The sequence below is a fragment of the Momordica charantia genome, assembly GCF_013281855.1.
Source record: "Momordica charantia cultivar OHB3-1 chromosome 7 unlocalized genomic scaffold, Mcharantia_2.0 BLBB01000007.1, whole genome shotgun sequence".
NCBI classification, from domain to species: domain Eukaryota; kingdom Viridiplantae; phylum Streptophyta; class Magnoliopsida; order Cucurbitales; family Cucurbitaceae; genus Momordica; species Momordica charantia.
In genome coordinates, this window is record NW_028275165.1 from 19,419,460 (window position 1) to 19,443,948 (window position 24,489).

General features: G+C 33.2%; 3 protein-coding genes across 5 annotated transcripts; 1 reads left to right on the forward strand and 2 right to left on the reverse strand.

Moving 5' to 3' along the window:
• Positions 1–1,266: 1,266 nt before the first annotated feature.
• Positions 1,267–3,714, reverse strand: LOC111009763 (heavy metal-associated isoprenylated plant protein 32). 3 transcript variants are annotated; one of them, XM_022282968.2, is made up of 3 exons: positions 3,373–3,711; positions 3,165–3,240; positions 1,267–3,047 (listed from the first exon to the last, which is right to left on the reverse strand). In XM_022282968.2, exons 1-3 carry the CDS (start codon positions 3,400–3,402, stop codon positions 1,543–1,545), a joined length of 1,611 nt encoding a protein of 536 aa, XP_022138660.2. In that variant the 5' UTR covers positions 3,403–3,711; the 3' UTR covers positions 1,267–1,542. The 3 variants fall into 3 exon arrangements, with proteins under 3 accessions (XP_022138660.2, XP_087982568.1, XP_087982569.1); XM_088126442.1 differs by having other exon boundaries at positions 1,267–3,240; positions 3,373–3,714; XM_088126443.1 differs by lacking the exon at positions 3,165–3,240.
• A 3,296-nt stretch (positions 3,715–7,010) lies between these two features.
• Positions 7,011–11,797, reverse strand: LOC111009895 (uncharacterized). Its single transcript, XM_022283127.2, has 9 exons — positions 11,381–11,797; positions 10,915–10,976; positions 10,747–10,801; positions 10,532–10,630; positions 10,268–10,354; positions 9,321–9,437; positions 8,269–8,361; positions 7,968–7,998; positions 7,011–7,465 (listed from the first exon to the last, which is right to left on the reverse strand). The coding sequence occupies exons 1-9, from the start codon at positions 11,474–11,476 to the stop codon at positions 7,278–7,280; spliced, it is 828 nt and encodes a 275-aa protein (XP_022138819.1). The 5' UTR covers positions 11,477–11,797; the 3' UTR covers positions 7,011–7,277.
• Positions 11,798–20,202: 8,405 nt separating this feature from the next.
• Positions 20,203–22,654, forward strand: LOC148210505 (adenylate isopentenyltransferase 5, chloroplastic-like). The gene is made up of 2 exons (XM_088126625.1): positions 20,203–20,526; positions 21,215–22,654. Exon 2 carries the CDS (start codon positions 21,230–21,232, stop codon positions 22,202–22,204), a length of 975 nt encoding a protein of 324 aa, XP_087982751.1. The 5' UTR covers positions 20,203–20,526; positions 21,215–21,229; the 3' UTR covers positions 22,205–22,654.
• Positions 22,655–24,489: the final 1,835 nt, after the last annotated feature.

A 24,489-nucleotide genomic window follows, 5' to 3' on the forward strand; every position in this document is an offset into this window, starting at 1 on the left:
TTTTTGAAGGAAAAAAAAAGAAATAATTGAAGTAATAATATATAGAATATATTCTTCACCCCTTGGCATGTTGAAAATCAAAGTAAAAAAGCTCGTCCCCACTAGGATTTTTTTTTTTTTATTTTTTTGGGTTGAGAAATTAAAGTCATCCAAATAAATTTCAATGACAATCATTCTACAAAATAATTCAAAACCAACATCAAACTGATAAATGACAGCATTACAAAAGATGAAGTTGTATCAAGCCATAAAAAGTCCACCTCAAATCAATCTATAGTTTTTAACTATTTCTTCCACTTTACAATTATACCCTCCAAACCCAAAATCAATTTTATCTCATTTCATATATAAAATAATAATAACACATTCAAGACTTATCCAATAATGAAATCTTACCCAAATTAAAATAGTGAAAGAATTCAATGTTATTCTCAATAATATTCAACCACATGCCCAACATTAATTTAATAATGAGGTATATCAAGTAAGTTACCAATTATACCTTTACACTTTAGCTCACATGCCACTACTTCCCCCACCATTATTCTATGAAATTTTAAATCACCCTCTTCACAAAATTGTACTATTTATTTCTAAAGTTAATTTTTTTTTTGTCAATATTGATGAAAAGATTGATGTAACATGAGTAATATTTACATACAATTTAGAGTAAAATACATCAAAGATGGTTTTTCTTTTGATTTTGATTCCTTTAACAAATCGTACTAATTAAGATCGGAAGTTCAAATTCACACATCTCAGCATTAATAAATGTCAAAATGACTGAACATAAATAACGATGATATAAAATTTCCGATTTCTCTCTCACCCGATGAGGGGAAAAAAGGAAAAGGGAAAAAGAGAGTGGGGCAATCCACAGAGGATCCCAGCTCATAGAGTGAGGTCCACCTACACAAACATCCATGGCATCTCATATCCATTGAAGGAACAGTTGAAGGTTTTTTAATTTTTAGGAAAATTTACAAAAGAGAGGAAGCAGAAGCACATGAATGACCCTTCTTTGATAAAAGGAATAGAAGAAGAAGAAGAAGAAAAAACAATCATGATTGTAAAATCCCAAATTGGAATTGGGAGAAATTGTGCAATTTTGCATTGATTGAGCCTCCTTTTGCAAAGAAAGAAAAATGATATCATTCTTATTATATTGTGAAAAGCACCCCTGAACTTTTATTATTTATATAACCCCATAAAGAAGAAACTCCCACTACTAATTATCATAATTTAGAGCCTAATTAGAATAGGAGAGAGAAAATTAAATGGAGATTTCACTAAAAATTAAAAACCATTCCCAAGTATAAGATAAGAGCAGCATCATCAAACTTCTAAGTTTTTTTTTCTTTTTTTTTTTAGGTTTTTTTTTAAACGCTTCTGAAAAAACTATAACTGAACATTTTAATCTGTCATGAACACCACCAGAATCTTCACCATAATAGAGCTCTAATCATGGCGGCAAGCTCTGCAAATTCTGGCCGGAAGTTTTTTCTTTTCTTTTGCTTTTTTTTTCTTCTTTTTCTTTTTCTTTCACATTACATTGCAACTTGAGGTGTTCTCGTCGCTGAAAAAGTGGGTGTAATTGTCGCCGGCATGCGGCGGCGGCGGATATGGGTACGGCGGCAGGTAGTTCACCGCCGGCGGCGGCCGCGCGTACATCATCGGTTGGTTCCCCATGGCGCGTTGGTGGTTCATCATCGCCGCCAGGTACTGTTGCTGGTGGTACGGGTTGCCGGCCATCGCCTCTGCCGGAGCTGGAGCACCTTGGAAGTACGCGCCGCCGGGTCCGGCGGCGTTCATGGCGGCCGCCGGTAGCCCTTGGACGGCCGGGATCGATCCCATTTGGCTGATTTGCATGTTCCCCATTTGAGCCATTGGGATGTTCATGTTGCCAATCGGCCGGCCGCCGGCGCCGGCGTTTCCTCCCGGCGGCAGCCCATGAGGACCACCCATGCCCGGAAATCCGTGGGGACCACCGCTCATGGGGTGACCCATTTCACCACCTCCCTTCTTCCCGCCGTTCACATTATTTGTAGGGCCGCCGCCACCACCGCCGCCGCCATTGTTGCCGTTCTTGTGAGCTCCACCGCCACCGCCGTTATTATGACCGTTCTTACCTTCACCGTTTTTACCCCCATTTTTGCCACCGCCACCAGCGCCCTGACTCGGATTGCCGCCGCCACCTCCGCCGCCACCGCCTTTCTTTCCTCCATTTCCGCCTTTACCGTCATTGTTTCCACCACCCATTCCACTCATTGGCAGTGGCATAGCTCCGCCACCGCCACCTCCGCCGCCGCCTCCCTTCTTTCCAAAATCAGCGCCATTAGCTGCCTTCTGAGCATTCATCAGTTGCTGCATATTCATATTCCCATTCATCATCATCAACATATTCGGCGGCATCTGACCCCCCATCCCACCGCCGGCGCCGGCGCCGGTCCCGGGAGCGCCACCCATCATGGGTTTCATCTTATTCGGAGGAAGAGGGGCATCATCCCAATCATCATCAAATTCATCATCCTCAAAATCATCATCATCATAATCATCCAAATCATCCTCGTCCGTCAGATCATCCTCCTCCGGCAAATCGAACTTCACCGCCTTCTGATTCGCCGGAATCGCAGTAGGCATTTTCACGCCCTTCATCTGCGGCGGTAATAACTTGGGATCTTGGAACCCATTCATCTGCTGCTGTAATTGCTGCAGCTGTTGCAGGTGCTGAAGCTGCGGGGGGAGCTGCAGTGGCCCACCTCCTCCTCCGCCGCCGCCGGGGGCGGCTCCTTTCGGCTGATTATTTGCCCCTTTTGGGCCCTGTTTATTTCCCCCACCTTTTCCATTGTCAATCAGCAAATTTTTCATCTGATTGGAGAGATGGTTCTGTTGGCCGCCATTGTTATTAATGGAGTTCGGCTTCGGAGCTCCCCAAATCTCTGCGTATTTTCCTGATTTCGAGAGCTTCTTGATCAGAGTGGCTGCGTCTACATTTCCTGAAACTGTCACCTTCCCTAGCTCTGCATCTATTTCCGTAGTGAAAACCCCTAAAAAACAAACAAACAAACAAAAAATTGAAAGAAAAAAAAACCCCATTAAAACCAGAGAGAAGAAGAACAACAACAACTTCAGGGCCAAAAATTGAAGAGAAAATAGGAACCAACCATCAATTTTCTGCAAGATTTTCTTCACTTTCTGCTTACACCCATCACAGTGGATATTCACTTTAAGAACAAATTTCTAAACAAAACCCCACAAAAACAGAACTCAGAGAAAAAAAAAAGGAAATCCAGAAACAACAACATATCTTGCAACAAATCCAACACCAAAAAGCAAAAATTAAGACAAAGAAACGAAATGGGTGTTAGTTACCTGGATCTTTAAGAACTCTTCTTTACTCATTTCTTAGATTCAGAACAGAGGAAACAGAGGAATGGGGGTGTAGATCTGACAAAACTGTAAAGAGATTTAGAAGAAAGGGGAAACTAGAGGAGGGGTGAGTGAAGGATTCTCATATGGCTACTTCTTTCTGTGAGAATCACTGTCATCAAAATCCTGAGAAAATGAGAGAGAAAATGAAACCAGAGAGAGAAATTGCAGCACAGAGATTGTCCAAGGCCTCACTCTATCAGTCTATCTTTTGGGGCTTTTATTTAATATTTATTGCTTTTCACAACAACACATTATTTTTATTTTGAGTTTCTGCTTCTTGTTGTTTGAACCACTGTTTGGACGGAGAGAGAATTTTATAAACACGCTGAGAAAAAGGGAGACCAAAAGCGGCTCGGCTCGGCTCGGCTCGAGAAAGTTTTATAAACTCATCATGAGCCTCATAAATAGTGATGGGTGAGAATTCAGATTTTTATTTTTTTTTTACTTTTTTTTTCTTATTTGTTGGAATTTATTTATAACAGCAGCTGTAAATCAGCTTTTTGGGCGGAATTTTCTCTCCCCAAACTTGGATTTATGTTCATTAATAACCCTATTTAATGAACTTCCTTTTTCTGCCATTCTCCACTTCTCTCATTCTTTCTTTTTTTCTTTTTTCTTCACAAAATTAATTAAGCTGAGTCTTGTTTGAAAAGTGTTCAAGAGAACCGTTCTTCCCAAGTCATAAATAAAATAATAATAAATAAAAATTATTTTTGAGTTCATGGTAGAAATTCGAACAACTGATTACGTATCTCGACAAAAAAGTCGAGTTATTTGAAATATGTTCGTGTTGACATTAAAAAATTATTGTATAAAGTTTGGAATACTTCTTATGCAATTTTTGCACAAATTTTGACTGAGCTCTCTCTATGTGAGTGTTGTAAAACTAATGACTTATACTTTAATTTTAAAGAAAGTTAGTCAATCAACTCTACACCAAATTTGAAATAAACAAGTATGCCATAACTATCTATAACCCTTATAAAACTACACTCTAATACCCCAAATTCAAATCCAAGCCCAAATATGCAATAATCATGCATATGTTTTTAAATGCTAATTTATGAAAATCTAATTAATTAAGATATTGGTAATCTTTATTCTAAGTTAAAAAGTTTGAATCACCACTTTACTTGTAATGTTATATTCTAAAAGAGAATGTAGGTTTAAATACACTTTTGGTCTGCACTTTCAGCCTTAGTTAATTTTATTTCCAAATGTTCGTTTTGGTACATTTAAAAAATAACCAGGTCCCTTCATTGTCATTTTTATTTCATTCAATTTTAGCATAATATTTCACCCACTAAATTCCTTTAAATGTAGTCTTAAATCCGTATTAAATAGTTTCCATTGAGTTTAGAGTTTGTGTCAAAATTTTACTAACAGGGAGCAAAATGGTCACATTTTAAAAATAACATGGATTAAAATGAACTTTGTGAAAGTACAGAGCCTAACATAAATAAAAATTGAAAGTATAAGTACCAAAATGAACCAAAATATAAAGTACACATCTAAAAGACCAAACGACTACAATTTAGGTTTGAATAATCACCAAAATCAAGTAATCTAGAGGGGAAAAAAAGCACTAAAGATAACAATTTTTCAAAATGAATTATTGAATCCAATCAATGATGCATGAGAGAGAGAGAGAGAGAGAATAAGTTTGATAAAATCAAGTTTTCAATTTGATTCTTTTGGCTTCTCTTTTGTGATAATGAAGCTTTTGCTTTAACAACAATTAGGTGGGGGAAAGCCATCCCAAGGTAGTGCTTGAATGTAGAAGAATCACGTTCATGCAACTATTTTCCCCCCCAACACCATACTCTTCTTTCCTAAGCAAATCATTTTTGAAGGCCTCCCTTTACCATTCAATGGCGACAAAACACCTAAATAAAATGCCTTTCTTTCCTTAATTTAAGCTAAAAGACAATCTCGTTTTTAATCATCAACAGTACCCTCGTTTCAAAAACCAACTTTTCGACGAGATTTACCCAAGACCATGTCCTTTTCTCTATCCCTGCGTCCAAACAAGTCATCGATTTACCTTTCACTACCCTCCTGTCTAGTCTAGTTTTGTCTAGTCTTCGCAACTAAAAAGAGTAACCGAGCCCATAATGAAAAAGATTTACACTTGATGAACCTATAACATGATTGGGACCGGGGGCCGGGGTTTACCTTGCCCCGATTCGGAATTCAATTTAACTTGCTTTTTTGTTTGAGTAACAAAAGAAGCAAGGGCTTCTGCAACTATGCTATGGCATTTTTCCATATGTGTGGAGGTTTCCAAATGAGCACCACATGCTATTTTGAAAGAGATGGATGAGAGAAGAAAAATAATAAAAAGGGTTAAAAATATCTCTCACCTACAACAATCCAACGCAAGAATGCCCATATCACATGGTTTCTGATCTTTGATTGTGCAGCTGATAAACTTGGCACACAAGGGGTAAATAGTTAATGAAAACAACAGAAACTTTGAAATTTAGACTATAAGGGAAAAAAAATGAAAAAACCAAAAAAAACTTGATTTCTGAGTGGTCCTCATATGCAGTTCTATCCCACCTACCATGGCAGCTAATGAATTCTACATACCTATCTAAAGAATAATATCCTATGATAGATTATCAACAATTGGATGCATCTTCATGTCAATTTCTTCTTCACCTCAAACAACAATAAGACAATACATTTTGGATTACAAGTCTCTGACAGACAGGGTTTTTTTTCCCCATTTACTGGTTCTGTGCCTAAATTTTATCAAAAGGCCAAGTTGTAAGCACTCTAAATAATGCATTCAGTTCAATCATGGAGTTTGATAGATTTTCTCTCTCTTCGAAATAATTATTTTACTCTTGTTTTGTTTTGTTTATAGTTGTAATGATTAATGCTACTATACATTTGAAATCACAATTCACAGAAATTTTTGATAGACCAGAGCTTGTAAGAAAGAGGTCAAAAGTATTTATTGAGGGGCAAATAAAAAGTAAAGGAAGTAAAAAATGCTTTATGAAGTACAGGAATCCAACGTGAGAAGATATAGATAGATATTTGTAAATTCATCTGCTTACCTGTAAGTTGCCCAAAATCCACAACCATTGAACGCTCATTAGTGAATCTGTAGATTTCATACCTACACAAACTTTAGAATAAAAGGGTTATGTTTCAAACTTTCATCATTTGAATTTGAATCCTTTTCCAGGCCTTAGTGATTCATTCAAAGGATATTATCCTAAAACTTAAGAATTCATGTGAACCAATATCAATCATTTCAATGAATCATTCAAAGATGATTTGTCCTAAAAAGTTAGGAATTCAAGTGATCCAATAATAACCATTTCAATCAATCAACAAGTTCTTCATAGTGAGGTGGTTTGCAATGCCGCACGAAAAGCCGATTGCAGGCTATCAATTCAGAACTGAAATATGGCAGCATAAACTTTAACGTCCTCAGATGCTATATAAAAAAGACTGATGAACAGGGCAAAAAGGAGGTCTGAGAATAGGGAATCAAAAGCGGTAGCCTTGTCATGTTGGAGAAGATGATAATGGAGGGAGAGAGTGGGAAAGTTACAACACAATTCCAAGTGAAAACATTACTCATTAAACGAATACTTATATCAATATAAATGTCACTTTTATTGTAATAGTAAAAAAGAAAACAAAAACAAGCAGCTACACTTGTTGGATACATGCTTAATTTAGAAATGGGTTGCTCTATATTAAGAAACTAGATTCTATGTAATGGATTGTACATACAACAAAAATAACACTTTTGAAATGTTTAGGGGGAAGCCTGGCCTATTGAAGGAGGAGAATGAAGAATTTACATGTCAAGAGACTCGCTTTCATTTGAGGTCATCTTGAGGTTGAGGAGAGTCAATCTTGATTATGAGGGGCTGGTTAAGATCGACGGACGAATCGGCTACAAGGGGTAGCTGCGAGGAGAAACCCATGTAATCAGCATCTCCGCTCTCAGCCAAAGCTTTTTCCAAAGCAGCCTTTGCAACTCTGGTAACGCAGTATGCCAGAACCACTGCATGCAAATCAATGTCAGAAAAGGCTTCCTACCTTCCCTCTTTTTTTTAATTTAATTCAGTCAAGTTCAATGTTGACAGTTAACTATAAATTAAAACGGAAGCATCCAATGTTATTTTAATTATTTTAATCGACCACGACCTTACTTAAACCCATGTAACCAGGATCTATTCTATAGGTAGGATCTATTCTATAGGTTGTACAACTCTGTCCTTGAGTTCTAAAAATTATTTTAATAGACCACCCGTTGTTCCAATATCACATTACGATGACAAATATGCTCAAAGATTTTTCCTTTTAAGTAGAGCAGATGCAGCATACAAGAAACATATCCTTTTTGATAAGACAAAAAGGACCTTTTTTTTTGTCTCACTCGTTCCTTATTTTACTACTGCCCACCTTTTATCTTCTTAAAATGTGCCTAGCAAGAATAAAACAAGAAAATAAAACATTAAAACCCAAAATGAGGATATAAGTTTCTGCAAATGATATTAACTTACCAGATACAACAAGACCCAATATTATCAATGCCTGCATCCACAATGAAGGATAGAGTGTGCATCAGACAAGATAGAAAAAACGGTATATATATTGGGGAAGCTCTTCAAAACCCAAGATCTTATGTAATAAAAATTGGTACTTCTACAACATATTTTTGAGAAATAAATATTCATAGCTAATGAGATTAGGGTTACTTTTGGGCTGTCTATGAAACATACCATCAAGATCTTTTTTACTCAAAAGCCATAAAAGAGTTTTGTTACCTTCCCTTCCCCAATGTAGAAGATAAAGAGCACTTACACAACGGGTCTTCGAAAATTCTCCCCAACCATGTGTAACGTCAGAAAGATCTTTGAGTGTGGTTCCAACATATACTAATGCAAAAGTGATGGGCTGCAACAGAGAGGGTGAAATATCAAAATATGTAATTAAAATTAGTACCTAAAGTTGATATATTTTGACATTTCAAAAAAATCGTGATTCCTAAATTATATTATGGATGTGCTGGATCAAGCCCACATGCAGAAGGAAATAAATAAAAGGAAGAATTGCTAATTTGTAAAATTTCCATCTTTCATCTGGATGAAGAACAATGTACACCAAAATATCATTCGACAAGAACTACACATCAATAACAAATATGATAGGCCACTCAATACTACATGCTCATTCAAGAATGGTAAAAATAGGAATACATATGGATATTGGGTGATAAGAGGATCTATAAGGACCAATAGGCCATGTGATGTTACATTAGGGAATGGAAATACCATTAAGTTATAATTAGGAGAGCGTATTTATACCAAAATGGTGGCCAATGTGAGGTGAGCTAGATTAGGCTAGGAGAGAGATAGTCCCCTCTAAAGGCCATCAGAGTCCTACTTGGCACCTTTCCATTTTTCTTCCTAACTGACTTCCTCTTTAGCTTCTAAAACAATCTCCAGAATCCTATCTTAATATTTCCCTTCATAATCAATGAAGTTATCATCATGAATGAACAAGAGTTGAAAAGACTGAAAACAACAATATCCATGGATTTAACTGATCATTACTTAATAATCAATGAAGTGTCACCATTCACAAAATAAAAATGCCTATCCATGCATGCACTACAAATTGGCAGAAAAATAAAATTTTGACAGACAAATTAAATAACCTTTCCATTAAGACATGAATATACAAATGGAACAGAAGTCAACAATGGTATGTACTTGTACACGGGATGAAACACTCCTACCAATATAAAAATTACGCCAAAAACATGATCTGAAATATATAATGCCAGTATAGATGTGATAAACAGATAATTATAACTTGCAGAGTCCTGAACAAGAACACGAGAAAGAAGGTACCATCATGCCCAACCATGAAGCCAACATGTATTCCCCTAATGAAACAGGAGTCACCGACAATAGGTAATTCAACATGTTAAATGGAAGTAAAGGTACAAGCCGGAGCAGCAAAACTATCTGCAAAAGTGAAAATTTTGGGTCACTGACAGGATGTGTATCCTATTCGCCGCTGTTTCCAAGTGAGATATATATATATATATATATATATATATATATATATATATATGCAAACAGATATCATGCTCAATCGTTTCAAATACAGATACCAGAGAAGCCAAGCTAATTAAAGTAGATCAAAAGCCATATCAATCAGCTTTCTTCATAGGTACTAAGATGCAAATTAACTTTTCTGCCAAGCACCAAGCAAATGGTTTAAATAGCCAAATATTCTTAGATCAATTTCCATTCATTGGCAAAGGCCATGCTGCCTACCCACAATTTACTGGAATCATATAATTCGGTTTAGCAAAATAAATGCACAGGAACGCAAAATCATCCATCACCTCTGGCGTTGTATTTCAAAATTTAATCTATGGTAACTCATACTTTGTATCATGCAATGTACGGGGAGAAACATTTTTTCATAGGTACATCAAACTGGTGGGGAAGAGGGGAAAAACTACCAGTCGTTTCATCCAGGAAATGTTTACAACTAATAGCAGGCAATTTTAGTACAAAACAAAGAAGTATAACAATAAACAAAAATTGGTACCTAAAAAACAGCCAATTTTCTTCATTCACGTTAAACTAAAAAACAAATGAACTGAAATCCACAAATACGAGGTGTTATTTTTAATAATAATTTAAACAGAAGAAACAAGAAACTCTAAGGATTGAATAAAAGGTATGGGAAGAATATGAATTGGCACTGGCAATGAAATGCTTCCTCCATATGCTAATGCAAATACTGGTAAACAAACACATAAGTGTAAACAAAGTAGACAAACCTTAAATCCAGACCGATTAATAGCAATTGCAACTGAATGAAACTGTGGATAGTCTTTCAGCTTGGAAACAACAAATGACTTCCCAATCTGTAAGGAATGCCAGAGAAAGGATGATCCAACTAGCAATCATACATATTTGATCTAATAATGTCAATTACAAAATACAAACGAATAACAAACTTGCCCGATAATAATTCTGTATTCATATACTAAAATTAACAGACAATTAAAAATTACAGACAGCCATAAGAGTTCAAAAAGTACCGTTCGTCCAAGAAGGAATGCAGCCCCAGCTCCAACAGTTGCACCAATAGAATCAGCAATGAAGCCCACAGGTAACCCAAACAAATAACCACCACCAAGCTGAAAGACAGACAATGCATACCATCTAAGGTCCTATAAGTAAGTTCATCCAAAGCATTCTTCCCCAACACATTTTATTTATTTTCCAGGCACGAGAAGGATTAATGGATGCTTACAGTAAGTATCGAGGCAGGAACCGCCAACACTGTCAAAGGAATGTAGGCAACAGACCTGACAATACAACCGCAACAGCAATAGTAAGAGGAAGGGAAGCAACGGTACAGATACATAATTCAAAACACAAAATTGAAAGGTTCTACGATAGACTAGCAACAGCGACTTACAGCACAAGTGGACCCCAAGCGCCAAGATCTTGATCAACCCATAGTAAAAAGTCCTTCAGAATCTGCAAAGGAGTTAATTTCCAAATATGTGATCGATACAAATTGTACAACATTACATATCAGAAAATGAGCGATTCATCATAAATCTTTCAGCCTCGAAAGCAAACTAATAGACTTCAAGTACATAGTTCATCATTTGAATGAACTAAAACACCCCGTAAATTGAAAAACCCACATGTAAATCAATAAATTCCATCTAAAGGAAAATAAAATGAATTTAAAAAAATACTTCCAGAGAATTACTAATTTGATCAGATAGTTCAGAGACACCAAATTGTTAACTCAAACAAAATTCATTAGCAAATTATAAAGATGGAAATGCCGTATCAAAGAACTCCTACAATCAAGGCAAACTCGCAAGAATCAAGAATGCCAAGAAAGGGGAACACAATCCAGAATTCCATACCTTATCGATGGGGAGGGTGAAACAAGCAGTTACTATAGCAGCAAGAAGTAGGAGTAGAAAGGTAATCTTGAGGGCGGAGCGCCAGGTGAAAGCCATGAAAATCCTGCGACGCCAAGGCCTGCACTCCTCCTCCTCGTCGTTGTGATCAGAAATGGAATGCTTCAACGACAAGCGAGCCCGCAATCCCCCAAGGTTTGCCAGATTTTTTGGCTAGGTTTTTGCCACTAAATAATAGCGAGAAACTGCTCGAATCTCAATCTCAATCTCAAAACCTTCAGCCCATCAATGGCAAATACACCAACAATAAACAAACCCCGCAATTCACCGCCTACTCTCTCTGTAAGTTCCTCTGTAAGGGAATCACAACGAAGATTACAGCTCGAGCTCCAACTTTGATCTCCAGTTTTGGCGTGAAATTTGGGAGCCTAATGTTCTTTTTTTGCTCCTCTCAATTGGATCCATATTTTTCTTGGGCTCTGCTTTCTGGGCCCATTTCAATAAGATAAGTCTCTCGGCCCACTATTTTGTTAGGCTCGGCCCAGTAAACTCTGTTTCTTACTTCTCCAACCAAAACAGTATATATATACACACATTCATCTTTTATTTCTCATGTGTATCTTTGAAGAGCGTTTTGTACTTTTCGACATCTTTGTAGTTTGTAGAACGGCTTGTACTTTTTCTGCATGATCGTAGAGCGCCTTGTACTTATCGACCTCTTCTTTATACTTGATTACTTCTTCTTTCACTTGATTATTCTTAAGTTGCAGGTAAGACTGCTCAAATTTTTCGTAGATACATAATTTAAGACGAACTTGTATATAATATGTCCAAATAGATAAATTATCTTGAACCATGTTTAAGTATTTAGATATCTAATAGAAAAAAAAATAGTTTAATATTTTTGGACCAAAAAAACTCAAATTTATTGATATGAGATTAATTTAAGTATTTAAATTAGAGTTATGATTATGATTTAGCAATTTATTTAAATAAATATGAAATCAAGGTCGCATAATTTGTATCTAATTTTCCTACCCATTACAACATTTTAACACAAATACTCATTGGTAAGATTCATGTCCTTTTTTTTTTTTTGCGGTAAAAAAAAGGATTCATGATTTTTTTAATTGAAACAATATTTTAACACCTTCTAAAAATAAAAATAAAAATAAAGCAATATTTTAACACAAATAAAATTGGTAAATTATATATTTCTTTTCCTTGAAAATGTGATTTTTATTACTTTTAACACAATTAGTTAAAAGATCAATTTCCGACCAAAAGGTCATGAATTCGAATTCTTGCCTTCACATAATTTTGTATTCTAAAAAATAATAATAATCCTAATATTTTAATCTAAATTTTATTGAAGTTCACCACATAGTTCTGTCCCTATAATAAAAAGAAACATAGAAACTAAAGGATTAAAAAACAAAACAAAAACAAAAAAAAATATTACGAGGCCGAGAGTTTTCCTGAGCATTCGATTCCCAAATCCACTAACCTTGCTTTTATGGTTGTGGCCTCGTACAATAAATATACATAAATACAATATATAGAAGTGGGGTAAATTAAATAACTCTATAATTTTTTTCATATTATTTATTCATCACATACATTTCATTTAAATGTATATTTGTTGTAAAATTTTTCCACGATTTCATTTAAATTAATTAGATAAAATGATAAAACACCTTTGAAATCAATCTGCATCTTATAATATTTTGACGAGAAAATAAAGAAATGGCCATATGCTTATTCTAATCTTATTGGAGGTAAATACTAAAGTGGTCGATGCGATTCGTTCAAAAGAAAAATGGTCGAAATATAATAATTTTGAAAATTAAAGTTAAAGAAAATATGTATGATATTGGACCGACCCAATGAAAAGTTTAGAACAAATCTCTTGCTTTAACAAGAAAAATACTAATAAGCTTAGGTTAGATAAAATAAAAATATTATTCCCACTGTCTAGGAAGGATATATACTTAATCTAATTATTAAATTAATGATCTTCAATTTATTTATTTTTTTCCTCCATTTACTTAATCTATTTTTGCCCCCTTTTTTTTTGTTTCTTTTGTAGTAAAATTGTTTTCTTTTTAGTGAAAAGGGAGACTAGAAAAAAAATTCCTTAGTATACCAACCTCTTTTTTAATCTCGATTATATTTTGTTGGGGTGATAACTCATTTTTATTTTTGTATTTATTACACGACTTATATTTATGACTATTGAAATTCAACATTATCGGCATACGTAAACTAATCAAGACATTGGCAAAATTATTTAAAATCCATAGGATTTTGAAGATACATCTTATAGTTTATGACTATTGAAATTCATTCAACTAGTCAAGACATTGATAGACTTCTTTAAAATTCATCGTATTGTAAGATATTAGTAATCTCTCATAAAGGTTAGAGGATTAAATTGAGACTCTCTTAGTCATTTTTTTTATACCACAATTTTATATGTAGATCGAATTATCTACCTTAAAAATGATATTAAGATGTCTTATCTACTTGAGTTATGTTCGAATATGGAAGACTCTTCTTATACGTAAAATTTAATAAATAAATAAATAAAAAGAATCAAAATGTCTCAAAATAAAACTTTAGGATATGAATGATAGAATATTGCAAATGATTAATATTTGCAGTGGAAGCCCTAAAGTAAAGTAATTCAAATGATTAAATAATAATAGTCAAATTAATAATATTAAGAGATTCAAAGGATTGAACAATAAAACAGCCTTAATCACAAAGCACAAGCATGCAAATTGGGGCAAAATGCCAATAAGAAACTTTACGTGGAGAGTGGGAGCACTAAGGAAATAAATAATGATGATAATAATAATAATCAAATAGTTTTTTAAAATACATTAAGAAAAATTATGTAATAATTATGATGATGAATAATGATATATATATTTTTTAAAATTAAAAGTTTTATGTTTTGAATGGAGTAATAATTTAATTAGTTAAAGATGAATTATAAAGAAAGTTGCATAAGTAATGATGAGTTTTGGGTATGATTGGCATATGATTTAAGCGTGCAGAATATTTATAGTGTCGATGCGAAAATCCTCCAAACAACGAGACGATGAAATTGATATAACTTCTAAATCTATTGAATGTGACTTTCCATTTAAAAAATCATAATTACTTTTGGTGGATGTGAAAGTCATGTTATACACGCTCCATCTCTCATGCACGCTTCTTTTTTTATTATTATTTTTTAAATGAGTAGTCTTTTTGTAGGTTTTTTTTTAATTTGAAAACAAATCTTATAGGTATAAGGAAAAAATTAAAAATAAATTATATGTTGATCTTATAAAGTAACCCTTGTTAATTAAAAATGGTCTTTATTATATATATCATATATATATATATGTATGTCACTAGAAAGTAGAAGTGATAATTGGTTTAATTTATATTTATTTATATATATGCACAAAAGTATTTGATCGGACCATTTTAATCCTATTTTTTTAAACATAAAAATAGGATTTGAAATCGGTGTAAACTTTAAAATCATGTGTACATACAACCGAATTCATTTGAAATCCGTCGAAATTTGGGATACCAAACATAACATTGGTACCTAAATTTCAACGAGCTTTATAACAAATACGTTCTTAAAAGTAATCTTCATCGTAAAACTATTTACCTACTTACTTTTTTATTACACGCTTTATTGTCGTAGAATATATCATTAACCGAATTAAAATTCTTCTTTAGACTTTCTTCCTGAACCACATTAACTCTCTGTTTGGCATCAAGAAAGTTCAAGAAATGATTTTTAAATTTCGTGATTAGAAATTCTAGAAATAATTTGGAAGGATAATGATTTGAAATGAATTAAATTAAATTTCTTTGTTCGTATATTCGCTGGAATGGAAAAATGAAAAGTTTGCTGATTTTGGCTTTAATCTAAAGTCTGTGAAATTCTGCAAAATTTAACCATTTTGATCCCGAAATTTCTTTACATAAAAGCAGGATTATCCTCATTCAAAATCATGAGGTACCAAACAACAAAATTCATTTGAAATCCATCGTAATTTTAAAATCAAACGGAGCATAAAAGTTCCAACTGAGTTTTGTTCGGTCGATAAAGTTCAGAAGATAGTTATCTAATTTAGTGCAGCATATATACAGTATATATGCCTCACTTCAAAAGTAGTCGGCAGAAAAAAGATGGACAAATTTGTATAAAAAAAACCTTAAACATTATTTTTTTTTAAAGAAAAAAGGAAAAAAAAAAGTAGAAAGGCAAATCCATGATTGAGCTATATTGCAATTTGGTGTGTATGGTTGTATTTGTATTTGGCCAACAAAAGAACATGAACAACGAAGGCCACAAATTATAAATTATACTTTATTTGAAGCCTAATTGGAGGTACGATTTTGAAAAATAGTAATTAATGGAGCAACAACTTCTTCTTCAATTTTTTTGTTGGGTGGAGTGGAGGAATTCTTATTTTCAAACTTTGCATTACATCAACTTAATTACAACCTATTTTTCAATTTTTTTCCTTTTTTATTTTTGTTACTTCCCATTGTAATCATGTTAGTTGAGATGATATCGATCACCGTCATTTCAATTTTCATTTTGAGATGTATCGAGATGAATAATACTTTTCAATCGAATAATAAGACTTTACGGAACGGTTGAAATCAATTATTAGGATATATGTTGATGCAAGATTCTTAATGACGTGACAGGTCGGGTTTGGATTTGAAGTGGACATCTAGTCAACCGAGGTAATGGCCTACAAATAGAACCTTTCACCAATATCCATATCTTCATGTCGGGTTACAAGCTGAACTTCTCAACTTGCACTAAGTCATTTTGTTGGTTCCTTTTCACCTCGAACACGGGAACCCTTCTTTTTGCCCTTTCTTGGTGCCATTGAACCTCTTGCTCGTGAGAAATATCCCATGCGATAAGGTGTTAGGACCCCTGTCTCATTGCACTAAGTGTAGTTTTTTGGAATTCGTAATTGCATTTTCGAAAATATTTTTACAACAAAGTTTTCTTTATGTTGTTTTTTAATTTTTATTAGATACTTCATGTTTGAACTTTATTATTATTTTTTTCCCGAAGGGATATGAATTATCAAAATGAATTAAAAGAAGTAAGTGGCTTTGATATGCACGAGACCCACAGATTTAAAGTCTCCTTCTCTTTCAGTTGCCATATCTTCTAACGTGTTGAATCGTGGACATTCCAACTTCACGTGCAAGGCACTTGACTTCCTCGATATCCCAACAGACTTCATGAAATCTTCGTCGTCTTCTCCATAATTCTATCATTTCTCATAGGACCAACTTGCTTCCTCTTCTTCTTCATTCTTTTTTTTTTCTTCTTTTTCTAAGAAGAAGAAAAGGAAAAACTTCAAAATGCTAGTGGCACTAAGAGAAACCAAAGCTCTTTATTTATTTATTTACTAATTTATTATTATTATTTGAAGATAAGAAGCCAAAAAGTAGTAGTACTTCTCCACAAAACCTAATTTTAACTTCAAATCTCTCTCTAATTTTTCTTAAAATATTTCCCCAAGTGATAAAATTATTCCTTTGGTTGTCTTCCATTTTTATAGAATATTCATCTAACCATGTCCAACTCTCTAATGTTTCTAGTCAATCAAAGTCTATAATAATAAAAATATGTAACAAAAAGGGCAGATTTATTCTTTAGATTATCTTTAGATTCTTATACTTGAAAGCCACTTAGATTTTTGTTCATATTCTTTAATTCTTTTTGAAATTCATTGAATCTCTGTAATTAATCTCGTTGTGACTCAAATGCAGCAAGAAATCACTTTTTTTCACTTGTGCAGTGGACATCACATCGAAACTCGCTTTTAAATTTCAAAATAAGATTTGAGGCAAACAATGAGACATATCGGTCGATAGGCAAACAAGGTGGTCCATGGTTTAGCTAGACAAGGGATGGAAACCAATGAGACATATCAGTCGATAGACAAACAAGGTGGTCCATGGTTTAGCTAGACGAGGGATGGAAACCGATATATTTGAGGAAAGAGCGGTCAAACTCCCTCGTGACCGGACAATTTAGGTTTTTTGGAATTTGTTTTATGTTAAGTTGTTTTGTTCTTTATCTTCTCAAAAGAAAAAAAATCAAAATAAGATTGAAAACAAAGAATTAATTTTCAATTTTAGTTTTGAACTTAGAAATTGAAAGGAAGAATTGATCTCCACTTTGAGTTATTTATTTTGAAAAGAAAGATATAGATTTGCATGGTGATAAAGAGTGTGAGATTTTGAGAGAGAAAGGTGTGAGTGGCACACCATATATATAGGATAATGCCACTATAGTCTAATAGGATTAATTAAAAATAACTCCAAAATCTAGTTATACACTAATTTAAATTTGAAGCATGAGCAGTCCATTTTTAATTATTTCAAAATATTTTATATGCAGAAATGAGAATATGACCTCTAGAATAAGATATTATATATATTTAATTTTTCATCTAAAATATAACAATCTTTTTTATTGCATAGATTCGAATTAATTTTACCCTCACTGTTCTTTCATGCATTTAGAATGTCAGTTATCGACATAAACATAATTCAACTGGTTAAATCACCTATCTCCGATAAAAAGTCGGGTTTGAATCTCACCCCTCACATATTGTACTAAAATAAAAAAAAATAAAAGAATGCAAATACCGTATAATAATATTGATTTTAGGTTTAAATACTAATTTGGTCTATATGCTTTCAGCTTTGATTCAGTTTGGTCCTCGTATTTTTAAAATATCAATTTTGGTCCATGTATTTTTAACTTTTGTTCATTTTAGTCCATGTAGCAAAACGTTCATTTTGGTCGTTGTATTTTAAAAATGATCATTTTAGTCTCTATTTGAAAATTTTTAACACAAATTTTATAGCAGTGAAAATCTTTTAGTACAAATTTATGGCTACATCTCAAGAAATGTAATGAGTGAAGTATTATACTAAAATTTTGATTAAAATTCAAATGAGATAAAAAATGGAAACGAAATGATCAAAATTGTTGTTTTTAAAAAGTACGGAGACCAAAACGAACCTTTCAAAAGTACATAGATTAAAATAAACAGAACCGACGTTTTACAATAACCAACATAAATTAAAATAGTAAACATCCCATACGCAGAAGAATTTGAAGTTATAGCTAAAAACAAAAATTAAAAATCAAGGTTTTTACTTTTTACAGTTCTAGTAACTATGCTATTTCCCAACATAATTGAAAAGAGTTAATTCTTTTATTTGGAAAAAAGAAAAAAAGAATCTAAATTTACTAAAAATAAGCTATGTGGCTTAAGTGAACTATTTATTAGGTTGTCTTTTCGGCAAATATATATAAAATTTTAGGTATCTATAACCACTTTAATGGAAAGTTCTTTTTGCCCCCACTACCTCTTTTAAATGCTACTAGCCCACTACAATTGTACGTAGTGGGTGCATTTTCCTTTTTTTTTTTCTTTTTTCTTTTAATTATTGAATATTTATATAATATTAACTAAATCATGTAAAAAAGGATATTGTTAATACTTGACCAAGAATTATAAATAAATAAACTGGACAAAGAAATGTTTCCTTTACTTTCTTTTTATTAAAATATACGGAACAATTTTTATCCTTCAGTTGACCATACATTTGTGTACGGACACCCAATAGCTAATAGCTATTATTATTCTTTTTTCTTTTTCAATTCATTATTATTTTTTTAAATTTAATTATAAATTTTTATTTCAAAATTTCAATTTTGATAAATTAAAAGAGAAAAAAGGGTTCGGGCGATGATAATCTTGGTAGCATTTAAATAGAAATATTGTGGTAGAACTATTCCAAGTATTTCAGCTGGAACTGCTATGTACGTTTTCGATTTTCTATTCACTCATGATCGGGTCCATTTTTGTTTCCTTGTATAAAAAATTTATGGAAAAAAAATAGAAAGATAAATGAAAAAAAAAAGAGAGAATAAAACGGATAAAATTTACACATCGGATTTTTTTTTTTTATTTAGATAGATTCTTCTTTCCACTAAGAAAGCAGGGAATTCAATTAATTTCATTGCTCACCTACAAATATACGATTTTAACAATATTTTTAAATAAAATAAATTATAATATATTTAAAATATCTAATTTATTATTGAAAACCCCCATTTAAGCCATTCATCTCTTTGACCCGGCCCCACCTTGCCTCCACGATACAATTTTTAATTTAGTTCACAATCTAAATTTTCATTTTTTTTCTTTAATATAAAAATGAATATTTAAATACTATTTTGATTTCACTCCTTTCCATTTTTTTTTAACTTTTGTTCATTTTAGTATTTGTACTCTCAAAACGTTCATTTTGATCATTATTTGTAAAATTTTTAACACAAAATTTGTATAAAATGGAACTTTGACTACATTTATAGAAATTTAACAAGTAAAACGTCACGTTAAAATTGTGGTGGAAAGATATGCGATCAAAATTAAATTCAATCAAAATAGTCACTCTTCTTAAAAATACACAAACATCCAAACCGAACGTTTTAAAAGTACATGGATTAAAATGAATAAACTTTAAAAGTATAGGGACAAAAAATGAACGTTTTAAAACTACAGTACTAAAATGAACCTAGAGAACAATATTTTATTTAAACTTTATAAAATTATTACTTTAATCATATTAAAAAAGGGCAAAAAGGGGAATTTTTATTATTAAAAAAGTGTGTTAATTAAATTAAGCAGCAGTGAAGTTAACCATTCCTCATCAGCATAAATACCCACTAATCTTATCATTGCTCTGTGGCGAGACTTAGATGATCATCATTTGCTACTGATTGATCATCCAGAGAAAAAAAAATATCCGAACAAAAAAAATCATTTTCTCATAAATTAAAAATTCCCTCACTCTATTATTCTCTCTCCAAGTATTGAAATATATATATTACGGAGATGGTTAGAGCCTAAGCTTTGGCTTATCATCATTATTAGAATTTAGAAGCAACGCAAATACTTTCATTTTCCGTACATACCCCTCCTCTATTTTCTCTCTCCTCGCCCCTTCCGCCGCCGTACACGGAGGTTCCGTACACCCCCTCCGGCCCCCGCCAGCCGCCAGTTTTCTTCCTTATAAAGGTATCTTTAATTTCCCTTAATTACTTAATTAGTATTTGTTTTGTTTATTTAGGTTTTAAGTCTTGTTTTTTTTGTCGAACGACTTTTTGTTCAGTCAAAATAGGTAACTTTGTCTAATTCATTTGTTTTTCTTAAATATTATTTTTTCGCTCACAATTTCAACTTAATAAATTTCTTAAAATATTATCGTAATTTTGTATTAGAAAATCTTCATTAGGGATATAATTTGTATTAAAACTTTAAGCAACAATAAAATTATACCGATCAAAATGAAAAGAAAAGAAAGTATATATCAAAATGAATATTATGAGGCCCGTTCATCAACTAAAATAAACAAAAATTATCATTTCTAAATTACCATTACAATGACATGAGATTTAAATCATTTAAGGTGTGTTTTTGAGTTATAGTATGTACCACTCGTGGTTTTGAAAAAATAGATTTTATAATTAATTTTCAGAATCACGGTCGAAGTGATACATTAAAAATTAATTATTTAAATGTGATTTTAAACTTTCCTAAATTCAATTTCTTAATTTATCAAACACGATCAGGAGTAAATATGACGTTGACAAAAGTGATTTCCAAACACAGTACTTATTCATTTATAAATTATTATCCTGTGGGAATTGGTTTCTATTTTTTTATGTTTTTTTTTTTAATTTTGGGGGCGTGTTAATTATGACAGGATTAATCGGTAAGAATGAAAATCTCCTTATCGGCGAGCTGCAAGCAAGCTGCGGCGGAGCCGCCGCTAGTGAAATTCCAAGGAACAAACACTCTCAATTTAGAGCCATTTTTCCGGCGAAAAGACAAGGTAGTGTTCGTAATGGGAGCCACCGGCACCGGGAAGTCCCGGTTGGCAGTGGATTTAGCCACCCGTTTTCCGGCGGAGATCGTGAACTCCGACAAAATGCAAGTCTACAAAGGACTCGAAATCGTCACCAATAAGGTCACAGAAAAAGAATGCTGTGGGGTCCCCCACCACCTGATCGGAATCGCCGATCCAAATTCCAACTTCACCGCCGCCGACTTCCGCCGCCACGCCTCGTCGGCGATCAGCTCCATCGTCGGAAAAGACTGCCTCCCAGTCGTCGCCGGCGGGTCCAACTCCTACATTGAATCTCTCGTCGACGACGACGCCGAGTTCCGTTACCGTTACGACTGCTGCTTCCTCTGGGTCGACGTGTCGTTAACGGTCCTCAACTCGTTCGTGTCGGAACGCGTCGATCGGATGCTGGACGACGGGTTAGTTAAGGAAGTACGGAACTTTTTCGATCCGCAGTGCGACTACGCACGTGGGATACGACGCGCGATTGGAGTTCCGGAGCTCGACGCGTTTCTACGCGCCGAGCTGGACGCGGCCGCCGATGACAGAGCCCGAGCCCGGATTCTCGAGGCGGCCGTTTTGAAGATTAAGGAAAACACCGTGAAATTGGCATTCCGGCAACTGCAGAAGATTCGCCGCCTCCGGAGCAAGCGGGGATGGAATCTCCACCGCATCGACGCCACCGAAGTCTTCCTGCAGCGCGGCGGCAAAGAATATTCCGACCAGGCTTGGGAGGCGCTCGTGGCGGAGCCCAGCTCCATGATCGTAGACCAATTCCTCTATGAAGAACATCCTTCCATCGCCGCCGCCGCCATCCCCATGGCCGTCGTTGCGGCCGCCGCTAGATGAAAGCTGGGCCCACAGAATCTTCCACGATCGAAAGGTAGCTCATCCATATGATGCCACGTGGCGACGGCGAAAACGGCTTCTCTCTCCTTCGTGTGATCGGATTATTACTATTATTAAAAGAAAAATAAATTAACAAAGCAGAGCTTCTTCAGTCCACCTCTGCACGTGCGGACTTTTCTGTAATTTTTTCCCACGTGCGTGGCGCTTGCTTTGATTGTTATATCGTAATTTTCTTTAGGTGGAAAGTTATTAGTGTGATATATCCACGTGGCATGATGGATGTCATTGGATTTGAATGATATCAAAAGAGTTTTGCTAATTAAATAGGTAGATTTTCTTTTATATATAGTCTTTTTTTAGCGTCTTTTAAATATGTAGAGTATAATTGAAGGATAAAAATATTATTGTTGTTTGGTGTAATATAAATATACAACATCTTTAAATCTCTAACGTCTATACTACAAATAATTTCTAAGTCTTTTTATTGTGTTAAACATACAATAGGTATTGAAACAAGCCACGCTAGCAATAAAAAAAAAATCTATATATACGTACCTATATAGTTTAATGAATTAAAATGATTAAATTTATTTGACTCTAATTAAATAATTAGTTTTAAAAATACCAATGATTTAAATTTTCTAAAATCACCAATGAATTTAACAGAGTTTGATTAGGGAGGAAAGGGAAAAAATAATTAAAAACAAAAATTGAACTTTTGATTTTGTATATGTGTATATATAATGACATACGTGTACAATTAAAAGTTGTATAACCATTGACATGAAAGATATTCAAATAAATCAAAATGAAATAAATGCTGAAAATATGTATTAGTTAAGATAACATTGATTTAAATGTCTGCTTACAATAATTGTCGGTTTTTATTAGTGGAATATAATTCTCAAGTTGTTGGTAATATCTTGGCTAAGCACTCGGTTATTATGTCATTCTTCCGTCTCTGATTTAAAATACTTAGCTTTTTATTTCGAGATTGGGGTGTTAATATTTGTCGTATTTATCATGAAGTCAATCGGTGTGTGAATTGACGGGCTAATCAAGCAGTTTCTCTTCCTTTAGAATTTCATCTCTGCGAAGAGACTCGTCTTATTATTATTTTTTCTTAATTTGTTTTTGGCTTTTGCTTTGTTTCCTCCCGAAAAAATAATCCATCTAAAAATTGAGATTTTTCAGTATAATAAAATTGACGGATGAGTATTAATATATATATATATATATATATATATATATATATATATATTTTAATACAACAAGTGAGATGAGAAATTCAAACTCATGGCCTATTGGTAAAAAATATGTGTCAATTACCATTGATCTAAACTCATGTTGACAGCTAGTTGGATAGTTGGACATGCATGATCATAAATGTTTAGAAAAATATACTTGTAGTCTCCCATCTTTTTGTAATTTTTAATTTGTTACTACAATATTTTAAAATATTCAATCTTATTCGTAACGTATTAAAAAAAAAGTAATTAGATGCACACACATTTTTAATAAAATAATAATTTAATGACACGTCACTTTTTTTTCTCAAACAAAACTCAACAAAGGTTCATTGAGAATTGAAACTTAAATAAAAAAAATAAAAGAATCAAATACCAACAGGTTATGGATCATTGATATTTTCTATATTTTCATATGGTTTAGTAAAAGAGCAACAGTGTTATGAATTTATTGACCAAGTAATACTTAATTTTACACAGGTGATATGACCCTGACTTAATTGATCCATACGTTATTTATGGTTCTAATAATTAAAGGTTTGAGTTTCAACTCTTTATTGAATTAAGAATATAATGGATACTAATCCCTAACTTGATCAATCCCAAAAGAGAAAATGGCCAATTTTCCAATTTTCACACCTTAGTGCAAGATTAATAAATTTTTAATGAGCACAACTCAAAGGGACTCCATAATCTTGATTCTACTTTCTTTTTTTTTTTTTTGAATTTTTTGAAGTAACTTAATTTATGATTATACCATTAATTATAATAAAAATGAGTGATTATAATATAAATAATTAAACACACTCATCATATCATATCATATTGCATGTACACACATCATAAATTCATAATTACCCAATCAAATTCCACCAATTTAGTCTTTTAACCCACTTGTTAATTACTTAGTTATTATATTATTGGTATTATTTAATTATAGTTACTGGGTATATTTTATCTTATCAAGATAAGAAAATTCTGTCACGTTCGAAATCAAAAACGTATAGCACTTTATTAAGAGGCAGCCACTGGCCATTT